The 20,491-nt window shown below is 44.6% G+C and overlaps 1 protein-coding gene across 11 annotated transcripts in view; it reads right to left on the bottom strand.

Moving 5' to 3' along the window:
• The window catches only part of MSI2 (musashi RNA binding protein 2), a 226,308-nt gene that overhangs the window by 204,175 nt on the left and 1,642 nt on the right, over positions 1-20,491 (bottom strand). For all 11 annotated transcript variants that reach the window (XM_071575285.1, XM_071575284.1, XM_071575287.1 and 8 more), the window contains exon 5: positions 16,939-16,980. In XM_071575285.1, the coding sequence (XP_071431386.1) occupies positions 16,939-16,980 (42 nt within the window). The remainder of the gene's footprint in view (positions 1-16,938; positions 16,981-20,491) is intronic.

Below are 20,491 nucleotides of genomic sequence, written 5' to 3'. Positions count from 1 at the left end.
TTATCTGCAATTAGTGAATCGATGATTCTCCAAGATGCTGATTTAGACCAGCACTTCTTATTAGCAACAGCCAAGGAAAGCACAAGGACAAATTGCATCAGAGCCAAGCCCAGCTCCCAAATACTGTCTTGTTTAAAAATTGATATACAATCCTGCAGGAACTCAGATACATATACACAACAGCATCACTTCCATCAGCCTGTCAGGTACAAGCTGAACCCAACCATCAGACCGGTGGCCCTGGTCACCACCACCATGGAAACAAGTGGTTTTATTACTTCCCTCTGACTACGTTGGTATCTCCAGCAGTCAGATGTTAAACAGCCCATTCTGGAGGGTACACACACCTTTAAGTAACTTTGCTGGGGTTACAGGTCTGCCCCCTCACTGTGGGGTGGAAAAGCTTAGTGAAGACCCTGGGAACACACCCACTGGGTTTGGATGAGGCCCTTCTGTTTTTAATACTTGATCTAATTTTGTCTTGTAACATTACACAAGAACACAGCTGTACATTTAGTCTCAGAGTTAAACCATTAATTTGCAAATTGCAATTTAGTAATACTCCCTATTAATAATGCCATTACATGGGTTATGTTCACTTTCTATCTCAAAGTTTAAACACAACAGGTCTCGTTCAAACAGCTTAAAATTAAACCACCACATCCATTTGAGATCAGGCACCAAGACAGGTATGGTGTAAAATATACAATAGCAGACAGCTTCAATATACATTTTACTTTCATTTGTCTGAGATGTTTGTGCCAAGAATCCACTTGAGCCTGCTCTTCACTCAATTAGGAAGAAAAATTTGTTTTTAAAATGATTAAAAGCCTAACACTGCCCAGTGTCATGTCCCCTCCAATAATCTTCAATTTGGGAGACTGCCTTTGAAACTGCAGCAGAGCAGTTTTACCACTCACAGCATATTTTTGGTTTAGTAAGTCCTGTGCTTCCACAGGGGTTGCTGGAAGGGAAAAAAAAATTAACCCATTAATTTTAAAATAAAATAATTAAATGTTGGAGCTTTTCCGCTTGCTTTTAAGTAACAATCAGACAGGCTTGAACCCTGAAGAGAAGTTTTGATATGACTAACACAATACAATTAAAAAGGCAGAGTGGGATTCCAAGACATTCCTTGAGTAGATTTGTGCACAAACACCCCAGGAACACTGTAGTGCTGCTCAGCTCCTCCAAGCAGCTCCTGAGAGGATGCTTTGGACAACTGCTGTGCCCAGAAGTGCTTAGTTATGGCTTTTATGGAGACAGAAGGATGGGCACCTTCATTCCCTCCCTTCACAAGCCCAGATAAATTCCAGCCCTTACGTACAAGAAATTAGAACAGAATAATAAACTAAGAAAAATGCTTCCACCAGGGAATGAAATGCTGACCCAGTGCTTGTGTCCTCAAAGAGTTAAGGCTCAGCCCAGGCAGTCCTTCCCCAGCCCGGCCCTGCGGTGTCAGTGCAGCTGTACCTGCAGCCACGGCCCCTCGGTAGCAACACACAAGGGGAAAGTGCAATTTTGAGCTTCTCTTTTCATCTCTATGGTGACAAAAAGCTCCGCAGAGGGAAATCAGGGTGCCTTCCACTCAAAAGGTTTCTCATTTTCAATGACTGCCTTTCACAATATTTTAATTAAATCTCTGGTAGGGAAGCTTTAAAGAGAAAAAAAAACTCAGATGGCGGGGTTCATTACAACAACTGAGTAAAAAGCAGGGAAAAAGGTATTTTAAGCATTTTTAAAATAGAGAGATTCTCTAGTTGAAGACTTAAGAATAAATCTACCAGCTGCAAAGTTTTAAAAAACCAGCATGTAGTAGAGGGGCCAAGAAGTCTTTCAGTAACAAAAATGTTTTCCTGATGTCTCTGGAATTTTAGAAGAGGCTGAAGGACCACACAGCAAAGGACCCTTTCCCATGGCAGGGGTGAGCAAAAGATAGTCAAGAGAGGCACCAACAGGAGGACAGATTCTGGAGCAGCCCCTTTATTCCTCGGAGGCAGAACCACCATCACACCCTGCTTGGCCAGCCAGGGATGCATCAGCACATGGAGCTGATGCTGTTAGAAGATGCAGGATAAAGGCAAGGCCGTGGTGTTTATCTTTGGTTTTAGAAGTCTCACTTCACTGCCACCAACAAAAACCCAGCAACACCCACAAGCCCAAAGGAAGGGGCAGGTCCATCCCACAATCCCACACACACTACAGCCGAAGGACAGAGTGCTTTCAGTGCTTCCCAACAAAACACATTTACCAGCAGTACCTGCCCTCAGCAGGACACCCCGCAGTGTGCCCAGGTGTGCTCACCCTTCCTCCAGGCACCCAGACACACCCCAGGAGTCCAGGACACCGAGCAGACCTGCAGTTCTGGCCCACCCAAAGGTGCAGCAGGTGAGTGCTCCTCAGCTTCACAGTACCAGCTTTCTGACACAGATAGAAAAGCACATCTTATGGAAAATGATGGAACCACCAAAGAGGAATTACAAAGTTTGAATAAAAATAACCGAACACTTCTGGAAAAATCAGGAAGTGGTGGAACATAGGAAGATCAGCTGGGAGGGTGGTTGTGAAGGTCAGCCCTCCCTAAGGTCACCTGAAGCCTCACAGACAGAGCCCTTGCTCCAGGACACCCATTTCACTCCAAGACAGCAGCATTCAGCAGGCGGGAGAGGCACAGCGCGGGGAAACGATGACTCTGCAATTAAAGCTCCACACGGCGCCAAGAGATTCAAGTGTGTTAATAAACGTAAAGCTCTGGACAAAGCACTTCGCCTCTCATCCAAGCTCTCTTGTATAATGTGGGAATAATACCACCTCTTCATCTAATATAATTACTAAAAGAACATATTCCTGCTGCAAGGTGTGGTGAACTCCTTCGAAAGCAGTGCTGAGACAGCGCGAAGTTTTCAAGTATCTTGAAAGACACAAGTGCATTGTTAATTTGATTTCTTTAAGTTTAACAGAATACTGAAGTAAAAAGTAAAGTCTAACTAGACATCATGAGAAAAGAAATATACTCATCTTTTTTAAGTAAAAAATTGGGGCACAGGGAGATGCCACAGCATGCCAGCCTGGATCCCCCAAATCCCAGCCCCTGCCTTTGTCACCGTGCTCAACCAAGAACACGGGTGTTTCAGCCAGCCTGGCCACTTATCCAGCATTCCACTCACTGTCTGGAAATTGCTACTCTAGGAGCTATCCAGGCTTTAACGACTTCTGGACTAGTCTGCATTTGATTTCAGGCCAAAGGCCATGCCAACAGGGAGACCCCACAAGGAACTCCTCCCTCCAGCTCTCAGGTCATTTTAAAGGCTGTTTGAAAGAAGAAAACAAAATGTTTTAGAGCTCACTCAGGCTAAATATTGAGAGCCCTGAAATGCAACCTCTTTTCAAAGCCACCAACAGGTAAAAAGTACGTTCTTGAAAATAAAACACTGGGGCAGACGTGGATCATTCAGGACCAAAGGTCTCTTTTAAATTGATGCAAACAAAACTGCCTATTTTTCATGTAATTATTAATTTTTTTAAAAATCATAATCACTGCTGCAAGCCCTGCTACCTCTGCACGTAAAACCCTTTCCACATACATATTTTCCTGGGGGAAAAAAGGCTTATCCCCACAAAGGAGTATGAAATAAATTGCTTTACTGAAGGTTAATAATATCCTGTCGCCGTGGTAAAAGACTCAATTACAAAACCTTCAGAAGAGCTCCCAAGGAACTCATCTGCCTGCAGTGACAGAGGCTTAAATAGCCAAAATACACAGAAAGGCTAAGCACTTCCCAAAAGAGTGGAAAAGGGGAAAAAGATGGGGGGGTTAAGTAAAAAACCTGGAAATTGGACACTCAAGGTTATAAAAAAAACCCCAAACACACACAACCACAGTTTCTCTCTGCACACACAATTCTCTATAATCTCAGCAAGAATTATGGCCTAGGGAGACCAGCACTAATTTTAGTATCAGATTTATTATGCAGCAGGGAGCAGAAATCAGTCAGGCCCATCTCTCAGTCCTAATGGGCAGAACTGGCTCACGCTCCGGGAAGGCTCTGCTGAAGAATAGCTCAGGCCTGGTGAAAAACAAAGCCCCTGGGGCTCCCCGAAGCACAAACACGCTGCGTTCTTAGAAGCCACAATAAAACACAATGATACTCCTCATTTCTGCAGCGCTGCTGCCAGAGGATCCCAAAGCACACGGACTCGAGCTCCCAGCCCGCGGCAGCCGGGGAGGACACAAGGGCTGCAGGGCGTCAGCCTGGACTCAGAAACCAGGGCTGCAATTGTTCCTCCTCTCCAGCCATGCCACAGGGGCATGTGCACTGCGTGGGGAAGGGCAGGGATGTGCCAGGGGCTGAGGCTCAGGAGGAGCGTGCGGGTGCTCAGAGCTCCAACACGGCATTTCACAGCCATGGGAGCAGGCAGAGGTAAAGGCAGAGAGTGCTCACTCCCACATTCCAGCCACCCTTCTCACCACAAACACAACTACAACTCCAGTTCACCAGCACACCTCGTGCACAGAGCCCTGGGTTTCAGCACTGCTGCACACTCATACACACAGAGATTCCCCCAGAAAGCAATCAGACCCTGGCAGGGAGCAGCGCTCTGTTCCTTGCTTCCCTTTCTTGCCCCATACTACAGGAGCTGACTACAGGTTTGGAAGCACCAGGCAGATGTCAGATGGGCACTGTGTTCAGTCTGTTCTTCTGAGCACTCACCTCTCCATCTTAAATATTTTATAGCCTTCCCCTGCATCTGTCCATGCCCCACTCAGATTCATGGCACCATCAGCTCCACTCTTAAGATGCTTCAAATGTCCAGCAAAGCCAGGACTACTCTCATCAACTGTTTCCAAGCCAGTTAGAGCCACAAAAGCCTTTTGCAGGGGGTTTTATGACTGACTCAAGCCCAATGACACAACCACCCAGGCAGTCTCCACACTTCACTCGGTCACCTCAGGGATTGCAGAGTCCCTCACCCAGCACTGACCACAGCACAGCTGGGACCTGAGCTGCCCAAGCCCCCCTTCTCCTCTCTTCACTAACACCTGGGAGCATGTGGCACAGCAGGTGCAGCCCCAGCACACAACAGGTTTGGAATAACCCTCTCCCGTCCCAAAGCACCAGCAATTCCCACTGTTTCGAGCACTGCAGAACACGTGAGCAGCACTTCTGTTTTCCACATCCATAAAACAAGGGTGATGACAATCATCTCATCTCCATGTGATAAGAACAAGGGTCACATTTAAACTAGTTTAAGTCTTTTCAGCACACAAGTCTTTTGTGAAACTGGGATGCTGATGTCTTCAGGAACATACATCCCACAGAGTTTCAACTATATTTTGAATAAAACTTTTCCAAGAACCAGTTTTTCACTGGCAGCTCACTCAGTCGAAGACCAGAAACTTTCAAAAACATCACTGTCTCATTTTGCTTTCACAGAAAGGACAGGCAGGCACGTGTCTCCAAAAACTGCAAGCACTCTTCTTTGTGTATCTAGGCATTTTGCTAGCAGACTTCTGGGTTTGTTTTTAAAATGCCCTTGAGTGTATTACGCTATTTAGGAGCTTTGCTATGAGCTGCTTTAACAAGTTAGTAGGTAACTCCTGCTAACTCCCATAAAAACAAAGACAATCATCACTAAAAAATTAAGAAAAATCTACCAAAAACATACATGATCAAGTCTGGTTTTTACCTGGTCCTAACTCAGGGCAGGAGTAAATGAAAAACAGATTTAGACGTTCAGGATTGCTCTGCATCTATTTTCCTCCTTTAAAATAGCTGTCTTTTGCCTTCAAATGTCATGAAAATAAAGAAGCACAACCAGTCTTCCATCCAAGTGCCTCCCCTGACTAAAAAGTATCCCCAAAACAGTTACCTTCTAACAATGTAAATATAATCCTGGACAATCCATGCACTGTTGGTGAAGAGACCACAGGAATTCTGGCTCTTACCCCACCTCTTCCACTGATTCCTCTCACCCAGACCAGGTGATAGCAATGAAAATTAGGGGCCCAAGAAACCAGCTCTGGGCAGGAAACACACCTGATCAGCCTATCAACACCAGAGCAGGAAAGTAAGGGGCAGGGGACACAGCCAGCAGACCCTCCCAACACTGGCCTCAATCACATGAACTCAAAACACCTGTGCCCATCTGGGGATCACCAGCCCCAGTGCCAAATGCTCTTCACATCCTGCTTCTTCCACTGCTCCAGCTGCTCAAACACCAAATCACCTCTTCCTCCCTCTGCCTTTTCACAGCCCAGAGCGCATTTTCACTGCATAACCAGCACCAATAATCAGAACAAGCAATTCAGGACTTGCTCTCTGATCTCTGTTCCACCTCAAGAAGTGCTTGGCAGCATCCATTTGTCCGCCTTGATCCAACAATTTCCAGCTTGCAGGAATGCAAGACAAACAGGTGCTGCTGCCCTTCTTTCAGCTGGAGCAAATTCAGAACATTTCAAGGAAACACAGAGGGACTGTTCCAAAGATGAAGGGCTGCACCTGCCCAAGACCATTAAGAAAAATTTCTTCTGAGTGCAGCCATGTAAGAAGCTTACCATGTCCCTGCATTCCTTCAGCTGCAACTGGGTTGAAATAAGGTTGTGTTCTGCAACACTTGTCCTCTCCCACCTTCTTCTCTCTCCTTCCCTTTCAAATGAATTGACACTTTATGTTACCTTCCACATACTGCAAGAGATCAGGATTACACAGCACCAGCTGAATAATGTTCTGCTCATACTCTCATCAGCTTCATGTATTCAATGACAGTGATGGGAACTATAAAGGCACGAAGACAGATAATCACTGCTTATGTCTGCAATTATAGTTCCAATAAAGCTTCTTCATAGCTCTTTAGCATTAAGGCCTTTGGACTGGTAACTCAATTGCTTTATCTTTACTTCTATTCCATATTTTGCTCTTTTTCTATAGCATGCATGTGCTTAACTGAGAGACAAGAAAAATGTCCCTACTAAAATATCCACCGGTGATACCTACAAACAGAGGTCCAGAAATATAAACTGACTTCCAATGACTACAACAAAACCAAAGCCATGCTCACAAAACTTTGGAAGAATCATAAGTGTGGAGGACTTTCAACTATCACTGTATTTGATCTGGAAGATAAATCACATAGATGTGACTAGATGAAAAAGAGAGGGGAAAAAAAAATAAAAATCACCCAAGATGATCACAACTCCCTCCTCATACATAAATTGCTGGGCACGTCACATGCAGAACCCGAAGCTTCAATCCCAGTTCACAGGATTAGGTGAGGCTGGAGTTTAAAGCACAAAGGTGCTGTGGCAGGAGACTCTCTTCAGGTGCTTTTCACCACCATCCACCCACCCCTGGGATGCCAAGCTGGCTGAGGCAGCAAATGCCCACTTGGCAGGCAGGAGGGAAACAGAGGCTCACGATTCCAGTGCAGCCTGTCCCCAGTGCCGTGCTCTGCAGTGGAACCATGTCAGGACACACTCCCCATCTGTCCAACACCAAGGAACCAGCGCAGCCATCCCTCCCAGCTCCAACGGGGAGGAATGATGGGCCACACAGGGAGAACGGGCACGGTCCTGCAGCGCAAAGGAGACAGCAGCTCTCAGGAGCCGGACCACGGGGGCGGAGGAGCGTCCGGCATGGCTGAGCGCCCAGCTCTGCAGGGAAGAGGAGCCAACACTTATCTGGAGGCAGAGGACTCCAGGACACCTGCAATTCAGCGTGCTTCCTCCTCTCCTCTCGTTACTGAGGGCACCAGGACCAGCTCTGCGCTGCAATGCACTGCTGAGCCCCTTTCAATCCCCTGTCAGGCTCCCCCCCAGCCCCCCAGCACTGCACCCCAGCTCCCGTGCTGGTTTGTAACCACTACGAGACTGGCATTAGCCATAATTCACACCACAAACCACCTTTCACATGCTGCGGCTTCGTGTCCTTATCTCGCTTCCCCCTCTCCGAAGCCTGGCCACGCTGTTCGGAAACGCCGGTGTATGGCAGGAACCTCAGCAGTTCCAACCTCCGGGGCACTGGCACTCCAGTTGGGGCCTCCCTTATAAATTTTACAGTCAAAAGTCGTTAAAAAACAAAAAAACTCAGTTTAACCCCTTAAAGACAAGCCCCATAAAGACCTCACAGTGTATGATACTGCTCTGCTTCCCGACATCCCCTTCAGACAGAGGCGGCCGTTTACTGTGGTACTGAGCCTGGGTGTCAGGAAGCGTCTCTGTTCTCTGCCATGCTGAGATGCTCTGGATAATCCCCTGCTGCCCTTTTTTCCTCTGATCCTTCCATCCCCAGGCTCAAAGGCAGCATCAGTATCAGGCCCGTATTTGGGTTCCTACAAATTATGCCAAGACCAGACTTGACCAACAGCAACTCTGTGCATCATCAGGGGTCAAACCCAGCCAACAGTGGGTCAAAGCTAGCCAAGAGTGGGCCCAGGACACTTTTACAATGGGTTTTACAGGGTTTTTTTCACCAGGTAATATCTGAAGAGGGCAGAGTTCAAATGCCTGGTGAGTTCAGCAGGCTGCCCATCCAGAGCCAGTCACACAGCTGACCTACAGAGAGCAACTGGGGAGTAAGGCAAGCTCTCTAGTGCAAATACATCAGTCAAAACAAAACAAACACCTTCTACTAGAGACTTTCTGAGGAGAGGGAGCTCCACTCACAAGAAGTCAAATGTTTTCACTGTACTTGTCTCAGCAGGGCTTGTTCAGGACTCACAGGAAGTATCTCCCAGCGATCCAGAGGACACAGCAGAGAGCAAGAGCTGACACCACCCAACACACTGGTTGGTGGCAGCCCCAGACCAAAAGGTGGGGCAATTCCCCCCATCCTCAGAAAATTCCTGTCATATTTCCCATCTCAGCACTAACTTCAGATTTCTTTTCAATGTTTTCTGTTCCTTTCCACAATTCACTGAGCACACAGTGCTGCTCTAGGCTTTGTAGGTCTGCCAAATACAACAGCAGAAGTAGGCGAATTTCACCAGCAAATGAACATCTTTACACTCATTTGCAACATTCTGCAAACCTTTGGCAAAAGGATAAATGTTCAGTGTATGTACTGGGCCCTGCACACAGCTCGGGCTCAGAGCAGGGAATCGCACCAACACATCTCTGAACATAAATGATTGATAACGTGGCCAAAAGGAAAACTAAACAGGAGTTTCACTCACTCAGCAAACACTGCAGAAGAATCCCTGGCAATATCCCCTTCAGCAACACCTTTTCCCAGCAGTGCAAACACCAAACCTTCTGCCAGTGCTGAGCTGACAAGCTTCTGCCACAAACTAACCCTCCAAGTTGTGCAATACCTCCCCATCCAGTGGGATTTATGGATACTTGGGACAAATGCTCAGCTCCTTGCAACCTCTTTACACACCACATTATAGTACCCTTTGGGAAGATTCCTGAACAATGTTTATTCAGCAATTGTTATAAGAACCTCAGTGGAGTCTCTATCTAGCAGGCACTCTCCTTCCACCAGCACTCAAGAAGCTCAAAGTCTTGCCAGCACTTCACAGTGTCTATTTTAAATAAATTAATATTTCAAAACACTTCTTCACCCTGTGCTCCTCACCTTCTCTTTGATGCACAACTGACCCACAGAACAATGTAAAGATGAATTCAGAGTCAGGAATACTAAAACACCGATTAAAACAGCACAGTGCAGGTCTGGGGACACTACAGAAACATTCTGTGCTCCAGTGACCCAGCCCTGAACACAAGGACTGGAGCTGCACCACGACCCACACCCTCAGTCAAGGAGCCTTGCTCAGCCACATCTCACAGTTGGATGGCTCATACGGAGGAAAATAAAACCAAGAGGACTTAACAACTTCAAACCCTGGGAACTACTTAATTCATCAGATATTAGTTTCTTTTCCCCCACCCCACCATTTTTCCCTCCCACCTGCCAGGCCACCTCATTACTGTCACTCTGCATCAGTTCTTGCTACAGTAGTTTTCTTGGACCTTTGCCCCTTCAGTCAGCTTGAAACCTCTTCCCTATTGTACATCAGAGTCAATGGGAAATTAATGCAAGTCTTTGCTGGGGGAGGGCCGGGCAGAGGCAGCAACGCTTTCTGCTGCTGTCAATACTTCTTTCCCTTCACCCTTCCTGCCACGTACACTTCACCAACATATTAAGAAGCCTTGTCTGCATTTAACTCTGCTCACTGAGGTCTCTGGAACTATTCCTCATGTGCAGAATTGCGTAAGCCTTAGCAGAGTAGGGTCCCTCTTTATAACACAAAGTTCCCAAAGTACAATCTTAATTTAAACCTCCTCAGTAACAACAATTCATCCAGCTGCAGATGTTCCTGCACTGGGAATGACTGAGCAGGGGAGAACTTCCCAGCATTCTTTAGATTTTCCTTGTGCTCGAGAATTAAAATACTTCCAACAGGAGCACAGTAAAATGCCAAAGTTTAAAAGTAACTTATTAATACCTCATGCTGATCTGACTACAGAGATTCACATTAACTTTCAAATTACTCAGCAAACCACAATTCCTACAGCAATAATATCACAGAAACCTGAGCCAGTAGTTCTTCAGAATTATTCCAGTGACTAAGGCAAACAGAATGTGTGATTTCAGGGCTAGAAACTAAATCAAGCTTAAACAATGATTTATTTTTTTTAAAGACTGATGCTACACTGACCTTGCCCTCACTTTTTTGAGGAAACAGCAGACTAGTATCTCCTTGTAAGCGAGACCCTCCTCAGGTGAAGGCAGGGTAATGAGATGAAACTGCCTGTCTTTGAAAGAGAAGCGATGGGACCGACCATACACACAAAGTATTCTCAAATACACAAAGTAATCTTTTAATCTTTTTGTGCTGCAAGCTTCACAGTTCAACAAAGCACTTAATAATGTAGTTTTAGTCCATCCTGATTCAGCAAAGCACTTACCCACATTCTTATCCCAACTTAAGTATATGCTTAAGTGCTTTCACAGAATAGGGGCAGAGAAGATTTAGGCCCTGGAGATGAACCATTTTCTGAAACAAGCCATTTTTCCCTAAGATGACTGACTCTATTTACAGCTTCTCCTCCCTTTATAGCATGACCCAAAATGTGTCTAAAGAGAACACTAAAATACAATTGAAAAGTCGAATAACTATTAGTAACAGCGAAGACATCGATGTACGGCTTAATGAACAAGAGGAGTTGCTGTTTTTCCTACACAACACAACACGATCTTGACATACACATACCATGTTACCCTCTTTCAATAGGTCTCCTCTGAAAATATGTTACAAGTTCCCTTAATGCTTTATATTTCACAACATTTATGAGACTATCACCAGAGTCAACAGGCTAAAAAAAGAATCCATTAGCATTAACTGGCCTGTCACTGGCAGTGACAAATAAATGAATTTGATGGTTTTAGATCAGTCATTAGTAGACCTACCCCCAGGCTGATAAAGGCTCAGCACTTTGCAGACGAGATGTACTCAATCTGGAAGCAGAGGGGAACACAAGGGTGCTACCACGCTGCTCCTTTTCCATTTCCCTGACATCCCTCATTTCAGAACCTTTCCTGGCATATACAAGTGCAGAAAAGTCATCTGGTAGATGCCATTAAAAGTAAGTCAACAATACAGAAAAACACAGGAAATGCAGAATCACCTTTAAAAAAAATCCCCATGTTAGATAGTGTTCAATTTTAATTTTTAGTTTAGCAGTATGTCAAAGGGAAGGAAAGTACATTAGGACTATTCGTAACATTAAAGACGTCCTTAGGCAATGAGAGTGGAAATACAGACATTTTATCAAGTACAAGACACTGCAGGGATTCAGGGCAAGGTGAGCAATCTACCAGAGTGATTAGGGAGAAGAAATACATGTTTACATCACCAAAAAACAACAGAATTACAAAAATCCAGCTCAGCTCTTGTGTCTCTGCACTCATTCTGAACTCACTGCACTCCAGAGAATACCTTGCAGAGCCTCTTTTTGATCCAGCTGCAGCATCCAAGGACAGAGATCACTCTGCCTCAGCCAGATCACATCACGAATCTGAGCACAAGAATAAGGGGTTTCAAAACCCTGATCCTCCACTGCCCAAGACGACCTGGGTTGGTCAGCCAAAATTCAGACTCAACAACTTTTCCATTTGACCATCCAGTGTCAGAGGGAATCAAATTCTAGGAGAGCAGCTTACACTGGACAGGGGATCCACGTCAAGGTTGGTCGAACAAGATGCCCAAACAGTGGCTGTCGACCATAAAAAGAAATCCCTCACAGCATCTGTAAGGACTTCACACAACTCAGAACGCAGATGATACCATGATATTATCAAGCTTGATGTCAAGAGCAGGAAATACTTCCTCTTTTACTCTGCCCAGACCTGCAAATGCAGGGGTATCTAAGAAAAACAAAACAAACAAGCAAAGAAATAATTATAGGGAAAAGGTCTGACCTTGTGGCTCTTTACAGCCTCATGGGGAAGGAAGGGTGGCAGGAAAGGAAGAAATCTGAGTTCTGGTAGGGTGTCCAGTTCACATTCTTTTGAAAAAAAAGAACAAAAACAAACAACTTCCAAGTTTACCCAATACTTAAAATAAGATGGGAAGTACTGGGAATAATCTGGAGGAGTTTACAGGCAGAAGCTGGAGGAGGGAACAAACCTCTTGATTTTTAAGGTACATCATTTGCTTTGGAATAAATTCTCTCCCTCCTATTCTGGCTCAGGCTTATCAGGCAGCCAAGGGATGCAGACACTCCACCCACAGTTAACTTAATTGGAATCAGACATCCAAATCCACTGGTTAGCTTTAGAAAAAAATCCCAGGTTGGCCTGGGTGTTATTCCAAAAGGGCATGCCCTCCATTTGCTCCTCTGGAATACCAGCTTCACATGGCTTTAACCAGCAGCAACTCCCATGAAAGGAGAGTTGTTGTCACTGTTTCTTGCCCAAGAAGGACCAGATGTGCAGAACTGCACCGCTTACAGCCCACGTGCCCGGCCAGACAGGAAACCAGGCAGGCCACAGGCAAGGTCCACACAGTGTGCACGGACAGACTGACTGGAGCTCTGAGGGGCCAGGACAGCGATCGGCCCTCACCGACCTCTCTGAGAATACAGCACACCCAGTAAAGCCATCACTGTTCAGATCACCAGACAAAAGGCTTCCCTCACCAAATTTAGTTCTTTTTCTGTTTTCTGACCAAATAGTCACCAGCATTCTGTACCCAACTCACCAGACTACATCTCAAAATATGCAACGCCTACCTCTGCTCTGGGCCATCAGCAGACAGGACACCAGACACCCAGCCCCCAGTGCCAGCCCGTGCCAGTGAGCCACAGCAGCAGCTCCAGCACAGCAGTCACCCTGCCCTTTTATCCTCTTACTGCTGAGGAGGAAGGATACAGACCACAGCCAGCAGGGCACATACACAGTGCTCATGAACGCCATCCATGTTCTCACAAGTAGCTACAGCTTGTTGAATTGGGAACAATTCCCAACCATGTGCTTTGTGCCCCTGTAGTAAGTGCTGGAACAATAAGGACCTAGGTGTCATTCTGGAGGAACCTGAGCACAAAACACAGCTCAGTGGGCACCCTCACTAACTGCAAACTTTGACTGAAGTTTTACATGCCTCTGCTTCATACAGGGCAAAGTATTGAAATTCCTATACCAGTAACTCATACAAAAATATTTTCATGGCCAAGGAGCTTCTTCATGGATGATGCTGCTGTCCTTTCGCTCTTCAGGTTTGCTTTGGTTTTTACATAAATCCCTAAGGCAGAGGGGTAAGGGAGGAAATTGCTTACATGTGAAAGTATCTAATGAACATGCTAAATTGGGTAAGGCTTCTCCAACCTAATAGAGCAGGTAACGTCAGAGTTGGCAGGCTATGTATAGTAAAAAGTCAAATTATTATAGTCTTCAGTATTCAAAAGGGGGTACAAAACTACTGCCACCCCATCACTGCTGCTTTTTAAGGATTTTTTAAGTCAGCAGAGTTATAAATGGTCTACTGTTACAGAGTGCCTTCCAGCACTTGGAAGCAAGACAGATTTTTATCAAGGAACAGCAGCCGCAGGAGTACACTCTTTTCATCTCACTGCTAGTCATATACTGGAGCCCCAACGAGTTAAACCCTGCAGCAAATTTCCTAAAACAATGGCTTCAAGTCGTCCTGGACTTCCCAAGGAGAGCAGGATTACACACCATGGTGTAATCCACTGGAGGCAATCAGGGAGGATTTTCCGCAAGGGTCATTCTAAGAAAATCAGCGAAGAATGCTCGGCTGTTACAACCTGCCACTGCTTGCTCAAGAACCAATTTGCATCACCAGAGAGGTGTCAAACCATGGAGATGCAGTTTTAAAAGCCCAAAAGAAAGCATTTTACTGGGCTGAGGTTTGAAAGGGGACCGACTGGCAATTAATGTGGATCAGGAGGGGAAAGAACATGCACAAACAACCGAGTGTGACCCCGCGGACCACCCCGGGCACGTGACCTGGCAAAGGCATCGGGAGCCAGCGCAGATGTGCCCACTGAAGAGTTAATGGTGCTGAGGAGGGTCAAAGGGCTCCTGAAGGAAGGAGATGGATGGATGGATGGATGGATGGATGGATGGATGGATGGATGGATGGATGGATGGATGGATGGATGGATGGATGGATGGAAGCAGAAAAGGAGGAACGCGCCCCCAGCCTGGCTCCCACCTCAACACCCATCACTGCCAGGAAAGTCACAAAAAACCAAATACCCATTTTGCTAAAAGGAAGATTATTCGGGGGTTGGGGGGGAAGGGAATCAAATTTTCCCCTTGCACCTAGAGAGAGACAGAGACATTTCATTAAATGCCATTAATCTCCACAGCCCAACCATTAGCTAGTTAATTAGACTAAAGTACAGTCACATTTTAACGCTGAACTTTTGCTATTCAACTGGGATAAATGAACAACTGAAGTCCAAAACTTTAATTCAGTATCTAATTAAAAAACAGAAAACAAAATATCCAGATTATGAAATGCTGGCCAGAATGATACGTCATAATTGATGTAAAAGCTGTTCTTTATTGCATTTGATTTTCTCCAGTTTCCAAATAAGGCCGTTTTCAAACTTCAGATTTTTTTCAAGTGCCAAAATCCCAACATTTAGAAAGGACAAGTGTGCAAAAAGCAGCAACAGACACTGCTGACCTCTCCAGAGGAGTTTCTGCTAGGAGTGGGATCCAGCCTACGCTCCTGCACTTGCCCCACACTCGAGAGAGGTCTGTTACCAAAAAACAAGGTAAAAAAAACCCTACGTGGAGAAAACCAAAATCCCCTTTGTAAAAACCACCTCATTTTGCATTCTTTAACATGAAAATTTAACTCACTAATATCTTACACGTAAGACATACCCTGTTTTTTTTAATTGTTAGAGAAGAATCACATGGGACAGCTTAACAGCTCTCTTGTAAGCTTTATAAACTTCTCCAAGTAACACTGTAGAAACAGATAACTGGTAATTGAAGACAGTTTAAAATGTAAATAAGCCTTTAAAAGGTATTGGGAAGGAGAAAGGAACATCAGTCACTGCACAAGATCAAAATTCTGGTAACTTTAAATTGCATCTTACAGACAGCATCAATCCAACAACATAATCCAGAAGCCACAAGCCCCACACACTATAAACTCTGCTCCAGTGTAGAAACAAGCCAGGCACACCATTATTTACCAATTAGTTATTAGATATGTCCTAGGAAGAAAAGAACCTCTAAATATTTGACTACATTAGTCTGGTCCAAAATTCTACGAGCAGGTTTTTGGGGTTTGCTCTTTTTCTTCTTTTAAAGAACTCACTAGCACCTCTCCTGTGCTATGCCTGGGGTTTTTAAATGGCATGTTTTTTCCTAGACGAGTGTTTTGTACAATATTTACATCATGGTTCCACAGGCTGTTACACTGCCAGCTCTGTGCAGTAACACAGCTCAGGTGGTTCTTCAAGCAGTCTCCCACCAACTTTAAACCACTTTTCCTTATTGACTTGCATCCACAAACCTGCAGCCTTGCCTTTCCATTTTTTATCAGAAGACTGAAGTAACCCAAGATGATGAGAGTATACACAAGTGCCATACACCAGCTGAATTAACTTTTTCCAATAGACTCTCAAAAACAAATTAAAAAAAAAATCAATTACAAAAGTTTTCTTCCAGCCTCTGCTTTCAAAATTCACACACTGCACGTCTGGATTTGAAACTGATTTGTTTTCATTAGGTACAGCCTAAAGAGCAACAACCACTCCTATTCCATAAGCAGCTCCTCCAGAAGCAATGGCACCCAGTGGTTTTTGGAGGGAGCACACAGGCAGAAGTGTCTCTGCCTGTCCTTACAGTGTCCCTGTCCCTCCATTGAGACCGGTCACACCATCGCCAGGTCAGCACTCCAGCCTGACCAGCTGGACACTCTGACCTCACTGTCTATCTTTTGTAAAAGAACACTCCATGGCCCCAAGTGTTCAGAGCCTCATCAGAAACTTGCTATCCAACACTTGCTCTTCTTCACTCACATCTCAAGTTATACAAAGAAAATTTGCAAACAACGAAGGCAAAGATATATTCCCATCCATTACAACCACAGAACTGAAAGCTCAGCTCAAAACAAGCCTGAAGTCTGCACTTAATCCAAACACTCCACATAAACACCACGCAAAACACACAGTGTAAGAACAGCCGCACGGACGCGGGGCTGCAGCGGCGAATCCCGACGGATGCGGGGCCAGCTCTGCCCTTGGGCCGCACAGACCACCCGGCCCCGCACGGACACCGCCAAACACCACACAGAGCCCTCCCTGTGCCACAGCCACACTCTGATCCCCCTTGGACGCCGAGCACTCCGGCTTTAAAAGCTTTCATTGCCAATTCCCGGCTGAAATCTGAACTGCCTGGCAACAATGACTCTCTGTGTGCCTAAAATCCTATTATCGATCCTCCTACTTACCTTGGGCTGTGCTCGTCGGGGAAACGCAACTTTAGGGTCAATCTGAGGAAAAAGAAAGGGGAAATCAACAAGATAGCTTTGATAATCATAGTATTTTGGCTTTCAATCACTGAATTATTAATCCCTCATTTCTCAGGCTTGTAGCTTAGCACACCGGGTCATCCAGAACTGTTGCTGGAACTGATGGGTCACAGACTGGGTTTGTCTGGGGAGGGAGATGGGAAGAGATGAAGAAAACATTTCTTCTGCACACCTCCATCATCCTCTGGGCAGTGATCCCTACTGGTGCTCGGGGAGCTCTGGATTAGTCTCTGGGTGCTGCCTCTACCGCCAAAACCGCATGTTAGGGATTATCTGCATGCTCTGGAGGTTGCACAGGAAGAGGGCCAGCATTCCTGACCAGCATCTTAACGTGGTGGCTTTCACACCTGCACCTTCCTGCCGTTGGGTGTGGGGTTACATTTTTTTTCTGCTTTGTTTTGTCAACTGACGAGCAACACCAGACAAAAAAAGGAAAGTCAAAACCAAACTCAAATTATTCACATTTTAATTATTAAAACTAAAACATCAGAGGGACCAGATTCTCCTTTGTAACAATATGCCAAATTTATCTGTTTTGCTCACTCTCCAAGAACATACGTGAGCAATGGAAAACTAAAAATGGGCATTTATGGGATGGGGTGGGAAGAGAGGAGAGGAAGACACAAACACGTGTAGGTTTGTGTATGCAAAACATACAGGTATTTAAACCAGAAGAAAACAAGTTCTTAGAAAAGGTTTTCCATGAAGGAGATACATCACCACAGGAACAAAAAGGAAGAGTTAAAAAGAAAATCCTTGCTCTACCCCACACTCCCCTGTTTAAGATGCAGAGTTGACTCCCATTGCGCTGCATCAATTACAAAGTGCGTCCACTCTGCAATTCCAAAACGCTAATTCTGCAATTTTACACACAATTTCCACATGGGTCATCTTTAAAAAGTGACTCTTCTCTCCCATTACAAAATGATTTAAAACCAAAAAGACAACACTACAGATGCATGGCTGGATGTAAATAAAAATCAGACCTTTTAACAACTGCCCAGTTTGAACTGCAATAAAATGCCCACATGCTGCTGGTTTCACCTCTAAATAAAGAGTCTGGGAATGATGTTTTAAAGTACTAATTCCTGCCTGAACTGTGCAACCTGGGACTGCTGTCAGTGTTAGCCTTGCCTATATAACTAACTGATGACACTAATGTTGATTGTGTTAAGCATATTCAGAAGTAGAGGCTTTCTTTTAGAGTTTGGGTTTGGCTTTTGTTGGGTTTTCTCCCCTCAAGCTAACATTGTTGCAGAAAAGGAGGAATTTCTATTTGGTATTGTTATTCCTGTGGTGATAAATATTCCTGGCACTACTAAATAACCACGGGTCTCTCTTAAAAAGCAGTTTTACTCAATTAATTTGTCAAAATGTGAAGTATCACAAATGTTTGATGAGCAGCTGATAAACTGATTTGTCTCCATCAGGTACAAATGTAGCATCTTTTTTAAGACACCTGAGAAATGAGTGATTACATGCCACTTTATTGTTCAAAAAGCATAAACAGTAAAATTATTTATCTAGAAAGCTAACCTTTTCATAGATATTAACATTATCTACAGATATATTCAGCACTGACTAGGCATTTGTCTACTGGGGAAATACAACAGGTACGGATTCTCCACAGCGGTACCCAAAAGTGAAGGCAAATATGCACATTTCTGTATTTGTGACAAAAGTACATGTTTTCTCACCAAAGTATAACAGGCCCACCCGAAGGACATCACTGCAAAGTCCCTCTGGTAAAAAGCTGGGAGAGCCATTAAACTCCAAAGCAACACATTCATTTTTGAAGGTCAGTTCAAAGAGCATGGAGTCCTTTGCACCATAGCGACAGATTCTCTGAAAGAACTGAATTTTCCTTCCCCAGACCTTCTGGATAAACACCATCAGCCTTTGAAGATGAACACTGGTAATGAGCATGGCAAATCCATACCTTTTGCATAACCCTGTCAACTATTTAAACAACAACCAAAAAGAAAACAAACAAACAAAAAAAACCAAAACCAAAGTTCTACCAAAAAAAATTAGTTAGTTAGGTACAATTCTACTTACTGTATCTACAAGTCCTCTAGGAAATGACTATAATACTATTTCTGATATGAATGGCCATTACCTAAACAAAGCTTTAAACGTAACTGTAAACAAGAGCGACGTTTCCATGCCAATACCCAACCGATCTGCCTCCTGTGCTGAACGTTGAAACAGAGTCAAATGCCTTGTTATACTGCACAACAGTTACTACAATACTCTACAAATACACGCCTGAAAGGACCTGCCTGGCTCTGTGTTTGTTACTGATTCTAAGGGCAATTTCATATTTGAATTGATTCAATCATTATCACACAACCAAACTGAGGCAGACTTGTCCTGGTGAAGCTCTTTACCCCTCCCCCAGAGAAGAGCAAATTAATACATTGCAGGGACTAGACTGTGATACAGGAAAAAAGCTGGGGGAGGACCTAATTATAGTCAGAAATATGACAGGGTGTCCTCCCATGATTTATTTTATTTAAAAACCCTCGTTGAAGATACTGTTTGCCTTTGTTCTTCTTATCTAAATTTATCTTTAAAAACACATAGAGAATATAGCTGTACATGAAAAGTCTGGTGAGTTTAATCTCAGGAGCACGGTTGAATCAGTTATCTTACCATATCTGATTAAACCTAAAATCAAATTATTAAGGCATGTGAAAGCATGGGCTTCGTGTTCAGACAAGCCCAGCAGAATCTGTAGGTCGAATTAAAACACCAGATTCCACCTGCTTCTATGAGAGCTTTGGGCTTTTTGTCTCCATGTAAATTACATTTTTTTAAAAAATCACATACTCATGTTTGCTCCCTGCTCCTCCTATTCTTCATTTAACTATAAACTCGCACACACAGGCAACCACAAGATGTTGCAGCACCGAGACAGGAATCCTCCTAACACCATGCTCAGGTTAAAATAAAACCTTTAAGCCCCAGAACACAGACTATAAAACCCAGTTACAGTAAGGAACACGCCTGATCCGTCCAGCAGCAGCTCTGCAGTTACACCAGCACGAGCCTTCCCTTCCCAAAACACAACCCCCTTCAGAGCCAGCAGCACCAGAGCAGTGATGACCTCTACCAGTGTCCTTCCCCACTCCCCTCCCAGGTCTGCCGAGGCTGGAACTACAACAAAGTAGGAGGCACAAAACTTCATCTTTTTGCATGGCCTTGACCACAGGGAGAAAACAGGGCTCAGAGCTGCACTTGCCTGATACCTTTTGTGTGACCCAATACTGAAAATGCCACACTGGGGGCAGGGGGCAAACTCAGGTGTGGAATTTTTATTTTTTTTAAAAAGAAGCAAATTTAATGTTCATTAAAAAAAATAGATCAGCTGATCTCATGAGTGTTTTTTTTACTTATGTTATGCACTGGAGACCAAGCACAGCAAAAAGCTCTGGAGAAACAACACAATATTAGGACTTGTGCTTCTCTA

Source organism: Pithys albifrons, chromosome 21 (assembly GCF_047495875.1).
Source record: "Pithys albifrons albifrons isolate INPA30051 chromosome 21, PitAlb_v1, whole genome shotgun sequence".
NCBI lineage: Eukaryota > Metazoa > Chordata > Aves > Passeriformes > Thamnophilidae > Pithys > Pithys albifrons.
The sequence above is the reverse complement of the archived record's forward strand: the minus strand, read 5'-3'. Positions and strand labels throughout refer to the sequence as shown.